The following is a 20,600-nucleotide window of genomic DNA, read 5'->3' on the forward strand; positions in this document are numbered from 1 at the left end:
GGGCAGGCGGAGCGACAGGCGTACGAGCACCAGGTGCTCACGCAGAAGCTGCGCCAGAAGGTGCTCACGCGCAGCGACGCGGCTGCGGCGGCGGCTGTGGTCGCTGGGATACGCGAGCCGCAGCTGCAGCTGCGCGAGGAGGAGGACGACACGGCGGCCGAGGTCATGGACCTGACGGACAAGAAGAAGCCGCCCAAGACGGTGCTCACCAGCACGATTGCTACCAGCACCTCGCAGAATCTGCCGGAGGCCCTGGCCGCCGCCTCCTATCGGGCGGCCGCCAAGTCCAGCAAGCTGCGGGATCAGGAGTATTTGCAGCAGCAGCGCGAGCTGCTCTACCTGCACGAGGAGGAGCTGGCCAAGGACCTGATGCGCCCGCTCTCGCGCACCCTCAGCAGCCCCCTGGTGCCGGGCCACGGCCTCAGCCAGATACCCGACACAGGGCAGCATCCGACGCCCATCGCCACGTCCTCGTCGGCCGACCATATTCCGCCCGTCAACCTGTCGCTGCCCCACAAGCGCCAGCTCTTCAGCAACGTCTATGCGGCCCAGTTGCGACAGCATCACCAGCAGCAGCAGCAGCAGCAGTCGTCGGTGGAGAGCGGACTGCCGGCGCACAAGAAGATCACAACGGGACTGGCCTACGATCCGCTGATGCTGAAGCACGCGTGCATTTGCGGCGACAACGCGCCCCATCCGGAGCATAGCGGGCGGCTGCAGAGCGTGTGGGCGCGGCTGAACGAGACGGATCTGGTGAAGCGGTGCGATCGACTGCGCGCCCGCAAGGCCACGCAGGAGGAGCTGCAGACGGTGCACACGGAGGCGCACGCGATGCTCTTTGGCTCGAACCAGGGCCAGCTGACCCGGCCCAAGCTGGAGAGCACGCTCAGCGCGAGCTTCGTGCGGCTGTCCTGCGGCGGCCTGGGCGTCGATCTGGACACCACCTGGAACGAGCATCATACGGCAACGGCCGCCCGCATGGCCGCCGGCTGTGTGATCGATCTGGCCTTCAAAACGGCCAAAGGTGAATTGCGCAACGGCTTCGCCGTCGTCCGTCCGCCCGGCCACCATGCAGAGGCCAACCTGGCCATGGGTTTCTGTTTCTTTAACTCCATCGCCATCGCCGCGAAGCTGCTGCGTCAGCGCGTGCCCGAAATGAAGCGCATCCTCATCGTCGATTGGGCAAGCCAACTCTCCCACTTTCCCCTGCTCGCCTCGCATACTAACCTCCGTGTCTCTCCCCCTCTAGGATGTCCATCATGGCAATGGCACTCAGCAAGCATTCTACCAAAGTCCCGACATTCTATATCTTTCCATACATCGACACGATGACGGTAATTTCTTTCCCGGCACTGGTGGCCCCACTGAGGTAAGCCAAAGGATGACTCTATATCATTCATTCGTTCAGTAGCCAACTTTAGTGGACTATCGATAATGATCGATTTTCTATATAGTTGAAAATATGTGTCATTCGATAATAGTCAAGTAAGAGATATTTCACATCAGCCTCGCTTGAACCCCACTAGATATGCTAGCACTATTTTGAGGAAGACCTCATTCGTAATATGATCCATAATCTAAGATCCCTGATCTACAAATTACAGCCGGGATTGCCCTATGAAATATGCTCTTCCAGCTAAGATCGGTGATATATTACAGAAGATCTACAATTTATGATCTGACTTACATGATTTCTATGATTTATGATCTACGAGTTACGATCTTGGGTCTATGCTCCATGGTCTGCATGCTTCAGTTTTTCAAGCCTCAAGAAAACCTAATATATATAATAATAGAGTCCGATTGTAATGAGAGGCCGAGAGAAGATCATATGAGTATGTCTGGGGATCAGAATTTTCGTCGCAATAGCTGTACAGACGCTATAAGCGGATTCGTTATTACCGTTTTCTATTGTATATGAATTTGTAAGTCATATATTAAGTCCTGATCTGCACTGGCTTTCTCTATGATCTTATGATCCTTGATTACGTGTATTTTCTATAGTCTTTGAACTCTGACCTATGATCTACAGCCAACGATCTAAGATCTATGATCTATGATGATGATTTACATTTCTTCATGATCTATTCTTCACGATTTATGATTCAAATTTTAGGATCTCTGGACAACGATTTGCGATCTTCGATCAACGATCTATGCTCTATGATTTTGATTTTAATTTTTTTGTATCTTTGTTAAGTTCACGTGAATCCATCCCTAATCACATACGGTCTTACATGATAAACGATATGCGCTATATGATCTCCTTTAAACAATTTATGATCTGTGTTCTTCTAGCTAAATCATTTTACAGAGTATATTCCGTTATTATATCCCCTAGCTGTAGATGTAGGAATATATTGTATTAGACATGCTATAGGAAGAAGAAGTGCTTCAAGCAATATAGGCTATATATAGAGAGGATTATGTATATTTTAGAACTTTTAAATGACATTTAATTAATTGCACCTTTTTCTTATACCTTTCTCACTCTCTCTCTCTCTCTCTTTCCATCTCGCTCGCGCTTTGGCGCTGCAGTGTGGCTCCGGTGCTGGTCTCGGCTACAATGTGAACATCTCGTGGTCGGGCGCTCTGAATCCACCGCTGGGCGACGCCGAGTATATCGCTGCATTCCGTACCGTTGTGATGCCCATTGCCAAGTGCTTCAATCCGGACATTGTGCTTGTCTCCTCGGGCTTCGATGCGGCCACTGGGCATCCGGCTCCACTTGGGGGCTATCACGTATCGCCCGCCTGCTTCGGTCTGATGACACGCGAACTGCTCCAGCTGGCCAACGGCAAGGTGGTGCTGGCCCTCGAGGGCGGCTACGATCTGGCGGCCATTTGTGATTCGGCGCAGGAATGCGTGCGCGCCCTCCTCGGCGATCCGGCTGCTCCCATAGCGCCCAGCGAACTGGAGCGGCCGCCCTGCCAGAACGCCATCAATACGCTGCAGAAGACTATAGCCATACAGGTGAGCTGATTGCCCGATATATACATATACCTTTTAGATCTCCAAGTTCCATAGAATGTCTATTTTGATGCAGCTGTATTATGCGGGAATCGTTCATTAAAATTAACTCGATTTATATATGTGATCTGAATCTGGATCAGATCCCTGAAAACTAATGAATTTCTTAAATTATTACTCATTTTCGTTAGGTTCTTGTTATTGCACAATAGCTGTATTAGCTTATGAAATCTTGATCCTAACTCAAAAATGGAATACTTGATCCTGTTCAAAACTAAACTTGATTGAGATATCAGAGACTTTTCTTTATGGTTTTTTGATACGATATGAGCATATAATTTATATAATATGGCTGTCTGATTCCAATACACAGATCTGTTCATAATAGAAGTTCTTATTCAATAAATTTCAACATATTGATTTTTGGTTCAATTCTTATCTGAAGCTGAAATGGCTGTTTGGGGCGACTGAAATGCAAAAGTATAGATAGAGAGAGATATAATACCTATGTCTACATTTACATATATAGATATAATGATAAATTTAAATATATAGGTACAATCAGATGTAGATACAATGGTATATAGATACATATATATAGATAAACTACAGTCGAGTTCCTATAACTCGATTTTCGATTTACGCAGAAATTCAAATTATTGAAAACGAATTTTGTTCAAGGAGATAGAATTTGTTCGATTTTTCGCGATTTTTGATTAAACGGGGTACGAATTATCGAGACTCAGGAAGACAGGAAGAATCATTGGATATTTAAATACATACAAATCTTTATGAATATATGTATGATACAACCATTGCATAGATATATAGATATAGTGATATATAGCTAGATGGAGATACAGATACAGTGAAATATAGATAGATAGACATACGAATACAATCAATGTACAGTTATATATGTAGACATACAATTAGATATAGATACATAGATGCGTTTATCTACATATGTATATCTCACTACTATATGAAATTCCAATAGAATACGAATAGTTACACAGATACAAATATATATATATATATATATACATATTTATACTGATCGGCATACTCATTCTGGTGTTTGTCTCTCCATTTAGCAAACGCATTGGCCCTGCGTCCGACTGCTGGAGCACACAGTAGGTCTGTCTGCGCTGGATGCGCTGAAGATCGAGCACGATGAATCTGAAACGGTCAACGCCATGGCCGGCCTCTCCATGCAGTCGCTGCACAGGTGAGCAATCAGATGATCTATGTAAATATATATATATATATATATATATATGTATGCTAATACCTTTCTCTCTCGCTCTCTCTCCTTGTGTAGAACGCTCTCGCGTGATGATTCCGAAGAGCCGATGGATCAGGATGAAACCAAATAGACGAACGCGCCGCCCTGCAACGCCGTCCACGTCGCCTGCTCAACGGACTCTACTTAGTTATTGTTGTAGTTGAAATTATTGTTGTTTTTATTGTTGTTGATGTCATTTGTTGTTGCCGTCGGCGTCATCGTCGTCAATGTCGTCGTCGTCGTCGTCGTCGTCATTATTGTTGTTGTTGATGTTGCTGTTGTTGTTGTAATTGTCATCATCACGCGAACGTTTGTGGGTTCCTCGTCTGTCGCTTAGCTCCTTCTCTTTCTTTTACTCTCTCTCTCTCTCTCTCTCTCTCCCTCTCTACAACTGTCTCCCTCTGACTCGTTCTCTGCTCTGCCCGCATCTTACTCTCTGTGGCACTCTAACTGTATTTGATACGCACAAGCCCCAGCAAACACACAAACTCAGAGAGACTGAGAGACATAGCAACAAATGTAACAAAACAAACAAAAATTGGAACCATCGAATGAGAAGGGGGAGGAGCAGGAGCAGGAGGTACAGATGAAGAAGTAGCAGGAAGAGATCCGAGGCAGAGCCGGAGTAAAACAAAAAGTAGAAAGAGCTGGAAACAAGGCCTAAAGTTCAAAACGTGGCTGTGCCACTAAAAACAAAAACAAAAACAATTTCAATACAAGAAAAGTACATAAAACTAAAAACAATAACAAAATGTGAAGAGTAGAAGCAAACGAAAAGCAAAAAGCAAGCGGAAAGCAAGCACGTTTAAGAATCAACACAGTTATATAGAGTTTATATAAATACATATGTATGTATGTATGTATATATAGTAATAGCATAAGTCAAATGTATGTATATACATATGGATATAGTTATGGTAGATTGTATTGTATGTGAATTAACGCAAGTTTTCAAATGAAATGATAAAATAAAACATATAAAATATGACATGTGAATGTATGTAAAGATCAATAATTGTAATGCTAAATGTTAAAATTGATTCAAAGTCTATAAACAAATAGGGCACACATATAAGGGAATACTTATGTGCATACTATACCATATAAACAAACTACTATATAAAGCCTGCATTTGTTAAAACGAATATTTGTAAAGAGATGTATGTATATATATGTATGTATATTAATATACAATTGATATATATATATGTATATATACATTTATGTATGTATACTTAAATGTTGAGCGTGCAAAAAACTATTTTTATTTCTCGATTTATGTCTGTTGTGCGTAGCTCTATTATTATTATTATTATTATTATTATTATAAAGCTTATTATAACTATATTAATTATTATTATTACTATGTATTTTTTTTTAATATATACATATGCGTGTTATATATAGATCTATTTTGTGTATGTGAGTGTTGAGAGTATGTGTTAAAATGAAATTGTAGCTCGATTGATAAAGTTATGAAACTTTAATGTTAAGTATACAAAATGAAAGTGTAGCTGTAATACGATATGTAATATGATCCTATATGCATATGTCTACATATATGCATGTGTATATGTATAGATATAGATACATATATATTTATATGTGTATATATGTGTGTATGTTAAAATAACAAATGTGAAATATGATTGTCAAACGATTATCTAGAATCTTTATTTATTAACTATTATGATTATGATGTTTTTTATGATTATAACAATTTGTTTTTCTTTCATCTTCTATTCATGGGAAAGTGTGCAAATGGCCGCAAATTGTAGCTGTACTCATTTCGTTTTGTTTTTGTTTCTTGTGCTTTGCTTTAACTATTTAATAATAGATGGAGTGTAATATCTAGTTTATGGTATAAAGCTGTATCTGTGCGTGTGTTAGTGTTAGTGCAGATTGGAATAATTGGACACATGATGTATGCACAGCCAAGTTGTTGTAATAGTTGCTACCGCAGACATGCATACCTATATTCATATATGAGTAACTGCGAGGGTAGTCTGAAGAGTTTGCTAACAATATATGGATATTATTTAAATTGAAGGAATTTATTTAGTTTACATATCTTTGTTTACATTCAGACCATCTAGAAATATACATATATATATGTGTGCGTGTGTGTTGGCTATCTAGATTCAGATCTAAATTTTTATTTTTATCGCAGCACACAAATAAAACTAGGCGAAACCAAAATGAAATCTGTTGATAAGCTGGGCAGGCACCCAGCAATAAACATTGTTATAACGAATAAAACACTTGAGCAACTAAGCTTAGATACATATGTATATCCAAGATCTCGAGAATCGCTGTAAGACCCAAATACTATTTTGTATGCATGAATGAAGCGTGAATGTGTTTGTTTTTGAGAGAACTATTAGTAATATATACGTATATGTTAATCGAGCACAACGAGAGGATAGGAGCCGAGGAAATCTGATAGGAGGCAACAAAATGTTAACAAGCGCTAAAACAATAATTGAATACAGCAACACAATATTCAAGTGAAAATGCAAATGCAAAATACAAAATACAAAAAGATCTCCTCATTCCCAGTAAGAGCTATAGACCGAGTCGATCGTTATCGATTCACTCCAAATCGGGCTTTTGTCCAGTTGTTATACTAGTAATCGTAAAAATGAATGACAGAGAATCAAGCACAACATCGTGTTAGTCGAAAATATATATTTGCAATGATTTTTATTTCGGGAATGCCAGCAATGAAAAACGAAGAATAAACAAATATTTGATACATAGTACAATATGTGCATGTGTTTACATAGTTTATAAGCCGAGAGTTACTCTGTTACTTGGACTCATCAGCTGTTACACAACTCGATTCGTCTAGGCCGGCTAACGCAAATGAGCTGTTGTCTAAGTTGCGCCTGGTTTTGAATCGGGCACAATTCATGAAATATTTTGTCGTTTTAGTATTAACATACTTACATATGCATATACAAATAATAACAAAACAAAATGTCTGTGTCGCTTTTTCTATATATATAATAATAAAAGAAAACAAAGTGAAAATGAATACCAGGCCGTTTTATTGCTTATTTTAAAAGTTATTTCGAACGCACGTGTTATGGCGCGCCAGTTGCATAAAAGTGTGACCATGCGCACAAACGCCAGAAATCTATCGAATCCAATAAGAAACATTAGTTTTCTCTTACACTTGCCGCTGCAGCAATTCGAACAGAGAGTCCAATCAGACAGATCGATCTATCAGCGTCTCATAAACATCATACATATACATATTCATATATAATATATGCATATGTATACGATTTACCCATCTGGTGCAAAGTACTAAACGCGCCTTATCGCAAGTTTATATGCTGTTTACTTGTGTGCGGTGAAGAGATCAGCCAAGAGTTGTCTGCCATAAACTAGATGTGTTCCTCTCCTTCATTAGCCTCCGCTGTATTAATGTCAACATGAGATATGCATATAATGCAAAAACGGGTCCAAAGTAGTACGCGTATCTTATCGATGCACAAATGTGGCATATGAAAAGATCAAGCTGAAGCTGATAAGCTGTAGAACCTGTTCACGCCCAGTTAGTTGTTGGTAAGACTCTGTGAACGACGCATAGAACAGTGGAAAAAAAAACTCAACACAATGGAGGTCAACAGTGGCGAGTGCAGTGAACTGAGGCAAGAGCGCGAGGCGGCGACAATTGCCACCGAAGACTTTGCTGTGTGGTGGGCAGGTGGGCGTGACCAGCTGGAGAAGCGCCGTGAGCTGGAGCAATACTTCTTCAGCGATCCGGAATTCGACGATGTTGCCCTCTTTAGCTGCCTGTCTTACAAAGAGCGCTACGAGCATGTCCTGGCTAGGGGCGCCAGATTTATAGCCAAGATGCGGCAATGGCAGGCAAAGGAGCAGTCCCAGTCCCAGCAGCAGGACAAGGATAAGGACCGCGTGGACATCGAACAGATATACGATTTCCGTCGACTGATGACTGGTCCTCTGGCCGCGGGTCTGTTCCCGCAGAGTTTCCCGCTGCGCCTGCACTTTGCCATGTTTCTGCCCACGCTGCTGAACCAGGGCGACGAGGAGCAGCAACGCCGCTGGCTGGCACGCGCCTGGAACATGGATGGCATTGTGGGCACCTATGCCCAGACGGAGCTCGGCCATGGCAGCTACATACGCGGCCTGGAGACGCGCGCCGACTATGATGTGGAAACAGAGGAGTTTGTTCTCAATACGCCCACGATAAGCGCCTACAAATGGTGGCCCGGCGGCTTGGGCCACACGGCCAACATGGTCGTGGTGCTGGCCCAGCTCTACATCAGAGGCAAGCATTACGGCCTGCAGTCGTTCCTGGTGCGCATACGGGACGAGCAGACGCACGAGCCACTTCCGGGCATCGATGTGGGCGACATCGGCCCCAAAATAGGCGCCAATGGTGTGAACAATGGCTTCCTGGGCTTCCACAACGTGCGCATACCACGCAACCAGATGCTCATGAAGAACGCCCAAGTGCTGCCCGATGGCCAATTCAAGCAGGCTGGCCAGCCGCTCCTCCTGTACGGCACCATGGTCTATGTGCGCGTCGTCATTGTACGGGACGTAACGTACCAGCTGCTCCAAGCGGCGACCATTGCCACGCGGTAAGTGTGAGGCGACATCCTTGAATAGACACATCTTATTTGCATCTGATTGCGGCTTGTAGCTACTCCGCCGTGCGTCGCCAGAGTCCCATTGAGCCGAACGCAAAGGAGCCCCAGATCCTGGACCACTTGACGCAGCAGGCGAAGATCTTGCCGCATATAGCGCGCGGCATCTGCTATCGCTTGGCGGCGGACGTGCTCTGGGAATTCTATCAGCGCGTCATGCAGCAGGTGGAGACTAAGGACGGTGCTGGCCCGCTGGCCGAGCTGCACGCGCTCAGTTGCTGCCTCAAGGCCGTCTGCACCCAGGACGCTCTCGACGGCGTCGATGTGCTGCGCAAATCCTGCGGCGGGCACGGCTACATGTCATCCGCCAACTTTGACAGCATCCATGGCTTGGCTGCCGCCGCCTTCACCTACGAGGGCGAGCACACGGTGCTGCTGCTGCAGACGGCCCGCTTTCTGATGCGCCAGTTCACGGCCGCGATTAAGCGCAAGGTGCTGCCCGCCAGCGTCAGCTATCTGCGCAATGCGTCGCCTCTCAGCTGGGGCGGCAATATGCTCGAGAATGCAGCCCGTGCGCTGGAGATCAGCGCCAGTGGGCAGCTGCGCGACGCCTGGCAATGGCAGCAGGAACAGCGCCAGGCTCACGGCCGTACTGAGCAGCAAGCCAACAATTTCGCCGGACGACGACTCGCGGCCGCGGCTACACTGCATGGCCACGCCTACTTGGCACGCAACTCCCTCGAGCAGCTGGCCCAGCTGAAGAGGAGCACGAATCAGGGACTGTTTGTGCTGCTGCAGCAGCTGGTGGAACTGTTTGTGCTGGACACATTCCAGCGCCAGCTGGGCGCCATACTCAAGTGGAACAGCGTTAGTGCACAGCAGCTGCAGCAGCTAGAGCAGCGCTACGAAGAGCTGCTGGGCGCATTGCGTCCCAATGCCGTGGCTCTAGTCGATGGCTTTGACTTCCATGATCGCGTGCTCAACTCAACGCTGGGCTGCTGGGATGGGCGCGTGTACGAGCGTCTGTTCGAGGAGGCGCGTCGCAATCCACTTAACCAGGAGGCTGTCAACCACAGCTATCACACGCATCTGAAGGCCCTGCTGCAGCCGAGCAAGCTATGAGGCTTTGTGACTGGTCTCTTTATTGTGGATGAGCGGAAAACAACACAGAAAGCATTTCGGTTTAAGCTAATAAATTAATTATGGAATATGATATATATAGAAAAATATAACATTTAGAACATCTTCTTCTTAACCGCCGTGTATCGCTCCATGTAGACGTCGTAGCCATCAAGATCGGTGAATTGTTTCGAATTGAACAGATTACCATCGACGGCTAGATTGCATATCTTGGAATCTTTGAGGATGCGCGGCGTCAGTGCAATCGCCTGCAGGCAGTTCTCCTCAAGCCTAAGCGTCTTCAATTTTGGGCAATCAGCAATTTCCTCTGCCAGGGCCGAGATTTGGTTTTGATTGAGGTTCAGCTCGGTTACATAAAGGTTGCCCGCCTCGGCGGGCACCTCAGTAATCTGATTTCGTGACAAGTCCAGCACATCCAATTGCTTTAATCCACAGAGCATCGTTGGGAATTCCTTGAGCTGATTGTTGCACAGATTCACAGTTTTGAGGTGTGTGCAATTGCTTAGAGACTTTGGTAGCTTTGTTAGGAAATTGTTCATGAGCAGGAGCACCTCCAGTTTCAGCAGCTCTCCGACCACCTCGTTCAATTCCGACAGTCGATTGCCACTCAAATTGAGGTGCTTCAGCATTGTTAGCCTACCCAGTTCATCGGGTACACTTTCGAAACGATTCTCCGATAAATCAAGGGTCTTCAACACATTGGGATATGTCTTTAGCTGCGGCGGGAACTCCTGCAGCCTTTGCAACGATATTTTAAGCACGCCCGTCTTCTGTGCTGTCTCCAGATGCTGTTTTATTTGTTTATTTCCCATGTCTATGTTCCTGCTCAGCTCTGAGCTATTGATGGTTGATATTGATCCCATATCGATATATTTATCGATGGCTCACAATTTTGCAATAATATGCGATGCTTTATCGATATGGCGAGCACGAACAATATCGATGGACTACGGTTATTCTGGAAAAAACATACAGAGGCTTTGCAGTCGAAGCAAGTGTACACAATTTTGAAAAATAAGCTGAATTTCTGACATATTTGTAACCGAGGAGCTGTTCAGGAGCATATCGTGAGTAGATAAATGTGATATTTGGATGTGTGTTTTATTATGTGTATATAAAAATATTCAAATATTGACGACTATATATACATGTTAGGTTTAATGTGTAAAATTACATTCATTATATCTTTTAACGCTAATGTGGCTGTTTTAATTTATTTTAGGCAAATAGGTTCACTGAATAGGTCCCTTAAAAGTAAAATTGTAGAATAATTTGAAAGAGTTGTCAAAGTCAACATTATATCAACATTTTCAAACGCCAAAAGTCGATAAATATATTCTACCTCTTTCTATATAGATTGTTGATCGATAGTTAATCGATAGCTGTGAGCAAGCACAACTGTTGGCGTTTTACAATACTTTGAATTTCACCACTGGTGAAGCTGTCATAAAATATAAGCGTGGACCGAACTGCATCGAAGGCATTCGAAGTTTTTCAATTTGGTAAGTTTTGGGGCGGAAAGTGCATTTAAAAAGCTGCACTTGCTAACGGGCGTACTGGAATTACTCGATCATTTTGCACAGTCAACGCTGTCTAACATAGTATCACGCTTTTATCCAACACAAGCGGCTGAACGTGAAGCACGCGCTAATTTCTGTTGCGAACTTTGCGAGTGAACAGTGAACAACCGGCGAAGAACGCTGTGATATTTCTATCGAAAGTTGAATTTGAAAAGACGGTAAAAATGCCCAAGGATACTATAACTAAGGTTCAGGAGTACAAGGACTCGCTGATTACTAAAGCGGAGGCTTTGATCACAAAAGGCTTTCCCGAAAAAATCGTCGAACTTAATGAGCTACTGTCCACGGCCATGTTCAATGAGCGCAACTTCAGTGAGGTGCATCAGGATCTAAACATTCCGGTCATGGCACCCATCTTGCTCAATAACCATGACAACGACGGCAACGCTGAGGACGACCATCCCATGCCGAAGCGCGCTCGCAAAGAAGATGTCTCCGGTACCACTGTACTGACCTTGCCCTCTGGCACGGTGCCGTGCAACAAGCCGCTTTGCGAAATGATCAAGGTGGTCAAACCAATCATACGCAAGCTGGTCGAGGATTGTGAGTAGCTGTCATGTCAGAAAATCATCTGAAATTAATGCCTTATCTCTCTTCCTGTTTGCATTGTTTAGCGAACTTACTGAAGATGTGGATCTCGTTTATGATACCCAAAATCGAGGATGGTAACAACTTTGGCGTTTCTATTCAGGAGGACACTCTGGCTGAAATCCAAACAGTGGAGTCGGAGGCAGCTGCCTTCTTTGACCAGATATCCAGATACTTTCTCTCTCGCGCCAAGGTTGTCTCCAAGGTGGCCAAGTATCCACACATCGATGATTACAGGCGTGCTGTCGTCGAGCTCGACGAGAAGGAGTATCTCAGTTTGTGGCTGGTGGTGTGCGAGGTGCGCAATCGCTACTCCTCGCTACATGACATAGTTATAAAGAATCTGGAGAAGTTGAAGAAGCCGCGCTCTTCGAACACTGAGAGCTTATACTAGAGACTCGCACTTATCTTAATTTGTTTCTTAAAGTTAACACGAACAGACTACAGCCTCCTTCACTTTAATAAACAGGAAGCCAACAGCAACTACATCCGCATCTGCATCCCGTTCTAGACACCGCGTCCCACTGAAACGGGCAACACCAGTTAAACTAAACAATTAAATACACTCGAAAATATCCTTATGAAATGGTTTGTTATTTTTAAAACTAGAGAAGAATTTGCAAGAGATTTAATCAAGACGAAATTGCCTCTAGGCGATATGTTAATAGCGGACAGTTGTTCTTAAGGACAGTTTAATGTAATACAACTACATGTAATTGAGTATCTAGATTATAATCTAGATTAAAGTAACATACAAAACTGAAGTCGATGCTAATTATAGATTCCAACCAATAGCTTAAGCTATTTACACATAAACATAAATAAAATAAAACAAGTCAAAGCTCAGACGTTCTAAAAAAAAATAAAAAAAAAAAAATCATACATATTAATAACAAACTCTCCAAACTGTTAATGAATTTTGTAATAAATATGGAGAGTATTCGCAAATTTGTATACATAAGCCATTATGCGTTTGTTTTTAATAGAGAAGGTAAAATTAGCGGGCTCATTTTCGATGTTCAAAACTTTATTTGGCATGTAGTATGTCTGAATACATGCCATGTAGGGCATGTAGTATGAGTGTACACATACACATGCATGTAATTGCATGTGCACTTGTATTCTTGAGGTATTTGCTAGCCACGTGGCTTAGTTTGACAGGGAGGTGGAATTAGTATGAGGGGAGTTCCGACATATACATACATATGTATGTAAGTGTGGATATGTATGTGTCCTGCGGTGAAAATACATTAGTTATTTTATCGTTTATCGTACATAGAGATGGAATAATAATAGAGCACGCTGCAATTAGAGTACATGACAAGTGTGTGCAGAAATATGTATGTATGTATGTATGTAGGTAAAATACGCCATTTTCTGTATAGGAACCACACAACAATTAAATTGCAAATAACAACGGTTGGCCGGTGACACAAGTCATCTTTGTCACTCCCCATCTCCATTTAGGGTCTCGTCGGTCAACTAGTTTTGTGTAAAAATTTAGCTAAAATACCAGACGATCAGCAGTTAACAGAACGTAAACAGACTTTAGCAAAGGGGAAAAAACTGTTTGCATATGCGCCAGGGGCAGCCGCCATTACTGTTAAGCTGCTGCTGCTGCCAATGTAAGCCCACCTTCAGTGAGTGAGTCTTTTAACAGTGATGTAAGCCAGCTACTTGACAGCTTCAGCTCATGCTACTATGTTATAACTTAGCCAGAGGAGAGAAAGAGAGAGACGAAGAGAAAAAAGGCACGTTTGTTATACATTTGTTTTGTTGTTGTTTTATTCTTTTTTTGTTTGTTGTTTGTATTTGTTTTTATTTTTGTTTTGTTTGCTTTTTAATATGTTGTATTTAATTTCATATTATTATTTTTTAAGCTTACAACTTAAGGCATAAAGTTACAAACTAAAACTTAAGAGCTACACTTCGTTCTCTTTACTTGTTGTTTATCAATCAAAATCAGCTCTAGCCATATATATATATATATATATATATATATATATATATATATATATATATTCATGTGTATATGTAAATGTATATATATAATCATATATAACCATATATATACACGCACACATATACTTACTTTTATATTTATTTGTTTATTATTATATATTATTTGAATTCTTTCATTATAGAACATTCAAAATTGTTTTTTTGTTTTCACTTGGTTTCTTTGTATATTCCGTATTTTCTTCCATAAATTGTATATTCAAACAGAAAAATATCAAATAAATAAACAAATAAAAACAAATATGTTTGCTCAAACTATCGACTTTGTTGCTGTTGTTATTACATATTGTTAGTATATATTTATATATATATATATATATATATATGTATTTTTTATTTTCTCAATATTTGCGTGTGTTTTACATACATTTTCATTTCAATTTTTGGGATCATATATATCAGTATCATATTTTGTTTTTTTTTTTTTTTTTTTTTTTATTAAAATTCGATAACTTTTATTTAATTCTCTCATTAGCTTTTTGGGATTTGCATTGACATTTATATATATATATATATATATATATATATATATATATATATATATATATATATATATATATATATATATATATATATATATATATATATATATATATATATATATATATATATATATATATTTGTTTAGAAGGGAATATATGGAACTGCGCTTCGTTGTGTTCAGGCGACTCTGTCACTAGGTTTATGAGTTCGTCGGTTCCTTGACTCAGCTTCCATATACATATGTATATATACACATATATACGTACACACACATATATTTATATATAAACATACACTTTTATACACATCTATATATATGTTGTAATTCACTCTTCATTCATTAATTTAAAAAAAAAGTCGGGACATTCTCTACAAGAAACTTGCATGTTTGTATATGTGTGTATAGCTATACGTGTTCGTGTGTGTGGGACTGTTATACGTACGTACACACATATTCATATATATATATATATATATATATATATATATATATATATATATATATATATATATATATATATATATATATATATATATATGCCATGCCCTTGCACTTCAATGAATTGTTTCTCTTTTCCTTTAATGTGTTTAATATAGGTATATTTATACGTGTACATACATATACATATAAATATATATATATACATACATATATGCATACAAATGCATATCTATATATTTTTTATATTCTTTTTTTGTTTATAAGTTTCTGTTAATATTTTACAAATGTTTGTTGAATAAGTCTTAGCGTTTTGTTGTGGTTTTTATATTTATTTTTTTTCCTTTTCATTATTTTTTTAGTTACATTGTGTATTAAAAATATTTAATTTTTGTAAATTTTTTTCTTTTTTTAACTCTTGTTTTAAAATGTTTTGCATTAAAAAAATAATTTAAAAAAAAAAAAAACACATAAACGGTAAAATAGCTAAACCCTAAAACATCTTTTTTCTCGTTATTTTGTTTTTGTTTGCTATATAAAAAAATATGCATATTTATATAATAATAATAATAATTATAATAATAATAATAATTGTAATAATATATATAATTTGTATTGTATATATGTATGTATATATTTATAGAGTTGTTTTTATTTTTATTTAACTTCGACTTACATAATTTTTTATCATAATAAACGTACATAATTCAATAGCATAAAGCATACATCATACACATATACATATACATATGCATGTATATATATATATACATATTATATTATATTATATGCATCCGTATGTTTCATAAAAAAAAAACAATAATGCTTTATAAATTAAAAACTTACGCATAGAAAATAGTAAAAAAAAAAAAAATAGTAATAGATAGTACAAAAAGTAATTATTTTATATTTTAAAAATTATTTTTAGATTTTATGAAATTTACAAAATGTTTTTTAAATTAATGTTTTTGCAAGTGTACTATATCGTTAAATATATGTATAAATTTATATATATATAAATTTGTTTTCATTTATGTATCAATCAATTTTTGCTTTTATTTTAGTTTTGTTTATTTATTTTTTATTTATTTTTTTTTTTTGTAGATTTTTTTCTCTTTTCTAAGAACAGCCCAACAGTGTGTGTTTATTTTCATTTAATATATTATTTAAATTTACTCGTTTAATATATATGTATTTAAGTTATATAATTTTCATCATTCAATGTACATATACATATTTTTATTTATATTTTCATATAAATGTCACTACATTTTACTTCCTTATGGTTTCGACTCAAGTTCTGAGGTTTCTTTACGTTTGGGCTACAAATTACAACGAATGCACATAACTGAAAGGTCAAATCGAATTACGATAACAAAGAGTAAGAGAGAGGGAGAGAGAGTGAGATAGAGCGTGGCACACAACAAAACACGAGAACAGTGTGAGACAGAGACGAGTCTGTGCAAGGAGGTGATTGTGAGTCAGAATGAGAGTGAGAGCGAAAGCGCGAGTTGGCATCGATCCCTAGGAAACGTCGCATCGTATCGAGAACGAGAAAGATGTAGAGTGAGACTGGGAGTGCAGCAGCAGTTGCTGATTCTCTTTATATATACATATATGTAAATGTAGATATATACATACACATACTTAACACATACACTTTGCGTATACAAGCATATGCTCTACGATAATTTGAAGATTTTGCATGCCTAACTACAGTTTGCAATATTTAAATAATTATTTTATTTTTGGTGCGTGCGTGCGTGCGTGTGTCCTTTAAGTGTGTGTGCGCGTGTGTTTGTGTGTGTGTGTGTTTCGAATCAATCAATGTGTAGGACTAATAGAAAGGCGGGTGGGCGGTCTGTCACTCGGTCGGTTAGTTAGAGAAATTGCATGGTAGCTCTATGCCCGAAATGCACCATCTATACATACATACATACATATAGGCGCGCGTACGTGCGAGTGTGTGTGCATGCTGTTGCGTTGCTTCTCGAACTCTCTTTGCAGTTTTCACTCAAAGCTCTTTTACGATTTGTGCGTTCGCAATATGTGCTTAGAAGAGAGGGAGAGAGACAGGGATAACTGGACTAACTGTTCGGACCGACTGGCTCTCTCTTATTTTGCGATGCTCTCTTCAAAACAGGCGATGCTTAACTGTGTCAGCTAGTTACATTTTTTCTCGCCTTCTTATTCTGCATTTCTGTTTTCTCTTTCATGGTTGTGTCTCTCGAATGATATTTGCACAGCAGCTTTCTACATTTAACTGCCTATGGTACATACATAAGTTGTTATTATTGTTGTTTTTTCGGTTGGCGATCTCTTTGCATGGTTTTCAATAGTAGCCGTGACCTGCGCTAGTCCCGCTGCCCGCATAGTGATGAGCAGCTGCAGCGGCCGCGGCTGCTGCTGCCGCCGGATCAGCGTAGTAATGCGCGCGCTGTTGCTGTTGTTGCTGCTGCTGCTGCTGCTGTGCCAATGCTGCCGCTGGCGACGTCGACTGCAGCGGTGGCGGTGGCAGCAGCGCTGTCGGCTGATAATGCGCCTGATGGTGACTGCGCGGCGAATGCAACGGCTGCTGCTGCTGTTGCTGCTGTGGTTGCGCCTGAGGCAGAGGCTGCTGATGACGTCGATAGGCAGCACTGCTGTTCCAGATATGCTGCTGCTGCTGCTGCTGTTGCTGTTGGTGCTGGTAGACGTTGGTTGCGCTGTGTTGATTGGCTGCTGGAGGCGTCGTCGCTGCTGCCGTCAGACTGCGCATGCCGGACGACGACGCCTGCAGTCACAACTAATCTTCGTCGCTGAGCGCCTCGTACTTCGATGACAGCAGAGGCTTTGGCTCGCTGGCAGCTGCTGCTGCTGCGGCAGCCGCAGCGACGGCCAACACGTTGGCATTCAGCGGACCACCGCTGCCACCGCCGCCGCCGACGCTAGAGGCGGGGTTGACGCCGGCATTTGATGAGCCGCTGCTGGCGCTGCCGCCACCGCCAACGACCAAGCTGACGCCCGCTGCTGCTGCGGCGCTCGCTTCACTCAGCGCATGCGCCGCTGTCTTGGCGCTCAAATGGCTCGGCGGTGCTGACTGATGGGCCAGCGGCAGCACCGTCGGCGGCGGCAGAGCCCCAGCAGCGCTCGGCACAGTCAGCGCACTGAAGGGATACGCATAGGTGCTTGCCGCAAACGCATTCACCGCCGACGGCGGCGGAGGCGGTGCCGTATGATAGGCGGACGCATGATGGCTGTTCGAACCGCCGCTCGAGCTGCTCGCCGAGCGCCTGCCACTGTCCACCACCTCGTACTGGTTGGGTGTCTTCCTTGAGACGCTGATCTCTGGCTCCTTGCTTCTATGCTGTTGCTGCTGCTGCTGTTGCTGTTGCTGCTGCTGCTGCTGCTGTTCATTGTGGGCCGCCACTGCGACGGCATGGGCGTGTGCCATGTGCGCCACCTGGACGTAGGCGGAATCATCACGCATTGCCTCCACAATGCGATTCTTCACATAGTTGTCGAAGTTGGCGCCCGAGCCGCTGCCTCCGCCGCCGCTGCTGCTGCGCTGCTCGCTGCCGCCGCGCGGTTCGCTAATGCCGCGCGGTTCGCCGCCGCCGCCACCACCGCCACTCGTTGGAGGCGGCGGGACAACAACACCACCGCCTCCACTGCTGCGTCCGACCACAGCGCCGGGCGGTGCAGAGAGGAAGTAGTGCGCCGGATCGGCGCCCACAGCAACGGCGGCCTGCTGCATGATCAGATCGTGGGCGTACTTGCGCGGACTGACCGCTTGGGGCATGCGAATGATGTTGCGCGCATCCTCGCCGGGCGTGTTGGCGCGACCGCCGCTGCTTGGCAGTGGGCCGCTGCTGGCGCTGTTGCTGCTGCCGATGCCGCTGCTGCTGCTGCTACTGCCGCCGTCGCTGCCGCTGCTGCCACCGCTGCGTACGCTGCTAACGCCGCCGCCAACGACATTGATCGGCGACTGCTTGGCCCGCTCAGCGGCCGCCGCCGCGGCGGCTGCCTCCTCGGCCTTCTGCTGCTGCCGGCGATTCTGCTTCCAGCGGTCGGGCGTCACGATGGCCTGCGTCTCCGGCAGATAGGGCAGGAAGGTGCGCATGTGCGGAGTCGGCCCGTAATCGTTCGTAATTATCGAGTCAGTCAGCTCGCCGAACGTGATTTTCTTCGTGTAGATCTGCTGCTGTGCCGTCGGACCGCTGCCCGCCTGCGAAATGGGCGTGCCATGATGCGAGGGCGGCGCACCCTGGCCACGCAGCGAGCCGTGCACAGAGCGCTCCGAGCTGGACTGCGATTGCTGTTGCTGCTGCTGCTGCTGATGCTGCTGCTGTTGCTGCTGTTGTTGCTGTTGTTGCTGTTGCTGCTGCTGCTGCTGCTGTTGTTGCTGCTGCTGCTGCTGCTGCTGTTGTGACGGACGTTGCTCCTGCTCCAGATCGATGCTGTTGACATTGGGCGAACTGGAGTTCGCCTTGCCATTGTTCTCGGCGGCCATGAGCGAGACGGCGGCGCCCTCGTGTGACGGCCGCAAGTCGCGCTGATACTGCAATGGAAGCGAGTGTGAGAGAGGGTGTTCAGTCAGTCAGTATGGGGAGTGGAGGATCTCAAGAGGGTCTACTCACGTAGGTGGGACGCGGTATGTCGCGGGGCAGGCTGCTGAGCTCGCCAGTGCGATTGATCTCGTGCTTGATGATGGCGTCAATCAGAGCCTGGGCGCTGAACTGCCCGGCATCCTCCGGCGGCTTACTGCCGTGTGCCTGTCGGTAGTAGCTGCAACATGGAAAGATTGATTGAGAGATTGATCGATTGAAATGCATTAATTGTAAATTAATTAGCTAACATGCACAGCTGATTGATTTCACTTGAACTGATTGATGCACTAGCTTCATATACTTATATGATGTCTAAGCAATTGATTGAGATTGATTGACGACTATGCTACTGATACAACTGCTACTTGAACTTTATTGCTTTAGTATATGATTGACAGCTGATCTTGTTTTAGATGGGACTCTTCAAATTTGTAAAACTCATTCTTGTTTTAGTTTTGATTGACCGCAATTTAATAATTAATTGATTGATTCAAATTCGCAACTAGGCTTGAGGTCAATTTCATTGATATGTACTGTGTTTCACATAATAGATTGGAGTTATGCCAGCTTTGGAATCAATCAGCATATACATGTTAGATAATTTATTGTCAAAATTGATTGGTTGATTGAGCGATGTAATGCGATGTGAATGAATGCCCTGATGCAATTCAAGGATTGATGGAAAGTAATTCCCATATAGATAGATAAGATCTGAATCATGGATTGATTGATATGGTCGGATTCTCTATTTGATTGAAGGCAATTCCCAGATTGATTGATAAGGTTGGATTCTCTGATTGATTGAAGATAATTCACAGATTGCTTGATATGGTTTGATTCTCTGATTGATTGAAGGTAATTCCCAGATTGATTGATATG

The 20,600-nt window shown here is 42.7% G+C and overlaps 5 protein-coding genes across 13 annotated transcripts in view; 3 read left to right on the top strand and 2 right to left on the bottom strand.

Moving 5' to 3' along the window:
- Positions 1-7,295, top strand: part of HDAC4 (histone deacetylase 4) — a 31,240-nt gene extending 23,945 nt beyond the window's left edge. For all 5 annotated transcript variants that reach the window (XM_089264914.1, XM_089264912.1, XM_089264911.1 and 2 more), the window contains 5 exons: positions 7-1,182; positions 1,250-1,369; positions 2,539-2,973; positions 4,068-4,201; positions 4,295-7,295. In XM_089264914.1, coding sequence (XP_089121040.1) covers positions 7-1,182; positions 1,250-1,369; positions 2,539-2,973; positions 4,068-4,201; positions 4,295-4,349 — 1,920 coding nt within the window. In that variant the 3' untranslated portion in view covers positions 4,350-7,295. The remainder of the gene's footprint in view (positions 1-6; positions 1,183-1,249; positions 1,370-2,538; positions 2,974-4,067; positions 4,202-4,294) is intronic.
- A 199-nt stretch (positions 7,296-7,494) lies between these two features.
- Positions 7,495-10,138, top strand: LOC115565067 (acyl-coenzyme A oxidase 1). The gene is made up of 2 exons (XM_030390031.2): positions 7,495-8,877; positions 8,940-10,138. The coding sequence occupies exons 1-2, from the start codon at positions 7,883-7,885 to the stop codon at positions 10,003-10,005; spliced, it is 2,061 nt and encodes a 686-aa protein (XP_030245891.1). The 5' UTR covers positions 7,495-7,882; the 3' UTR covers positions 10,006-10,138.
- LOC115565068 (leucine-rich repeat-containing protein 57) lies at positions 9,974-10,969 on the bottom strand. The gene has a single exon (XM_030390032.2). The coding sequence runs from the start codon at positions 10,884-10,886 to the stop codon at positions 10,119-10,121; it is 768 nt and encodes a 255-aa protein (XP_030245892.1). The 5' UTR covers positions 10,887-10,969; the 3' UTR covers positions 9,974-10,118.
- A 425-nt stretch (positions 10,970-11,394) lies between these two features.
- Positions 11,395-13,088, top strand: REG (proteasome regulator gamma). Of its 2 annotated transcripts, XM_089264917.1 has the most exons (3): positions 11,395-11,525; positions 11,650-12,146; positions 12,218-13,088. In XM_089264917.1, the coding sequence occupies exons 2-3, from the start codon at positions 11,768-11,770 to the stop codon at positions 12,583-12,585; spliced, it is 747 nt and encodes a 248-aa protein (XP_089121043.1). In that variant the 5' UTR covers positions 11,395-11,525; positions 11,650-11,767; the 3' UTR covers positions 12,586-13,088. The 2 variants fall into 2 exon arrangements, with proteins under 2 accessions (XP_089121043.1, XP_030245893.1); XM_030390033.2 differs by lacking the exon at positions 11,395-11,525 and having other exon boundaries at positions 11,583-12,146.
- Positions 13,089-17,917: 4,829 nt separating this feature from the next.
- The window catches only part of Smr (nuclear receptor corepressor smrter), a 76,078-nt gene continuing 73,395 nt past the window's right edge, over positions 17,918-20,600 (bottom strand). For all 4 annotated transcript variants that reach the window (XM_089264908.1, XM_089264907.1, XM_089264906.1 and 1 more), the window contains exons 10-11: positions 19,752-19,899; positions 17,918-19,672 (exon numbers count right to left, since the gene is read on the bottom strand). In XM_089264908.1, coding sequence (XP_089121034.1) covers positions 17,918-19,672; positions 19,752-19,899 — 1,903 coding nt within the window. The remainder of the gene's footprint in view (positions 19,673-19,751; positions 19,900-20,600) is intronic.

The sequence above is a fragment of the Drosophila navojoa genome, chromosome X (assembly GCF_054131105.1).
Source record: "Drosophila navojoa isolate 15081-1374.11 chromosome X, UAZ_NAV_1.0, whole genome shotgun sequence".
In the NCBI taxonomy this organism is placed as follows: Eukaryota; Metazoa; Arthropoda; class Insecta; order Diptera; family Drosophilidae; genus Drosophila; species Drosophila navojoa.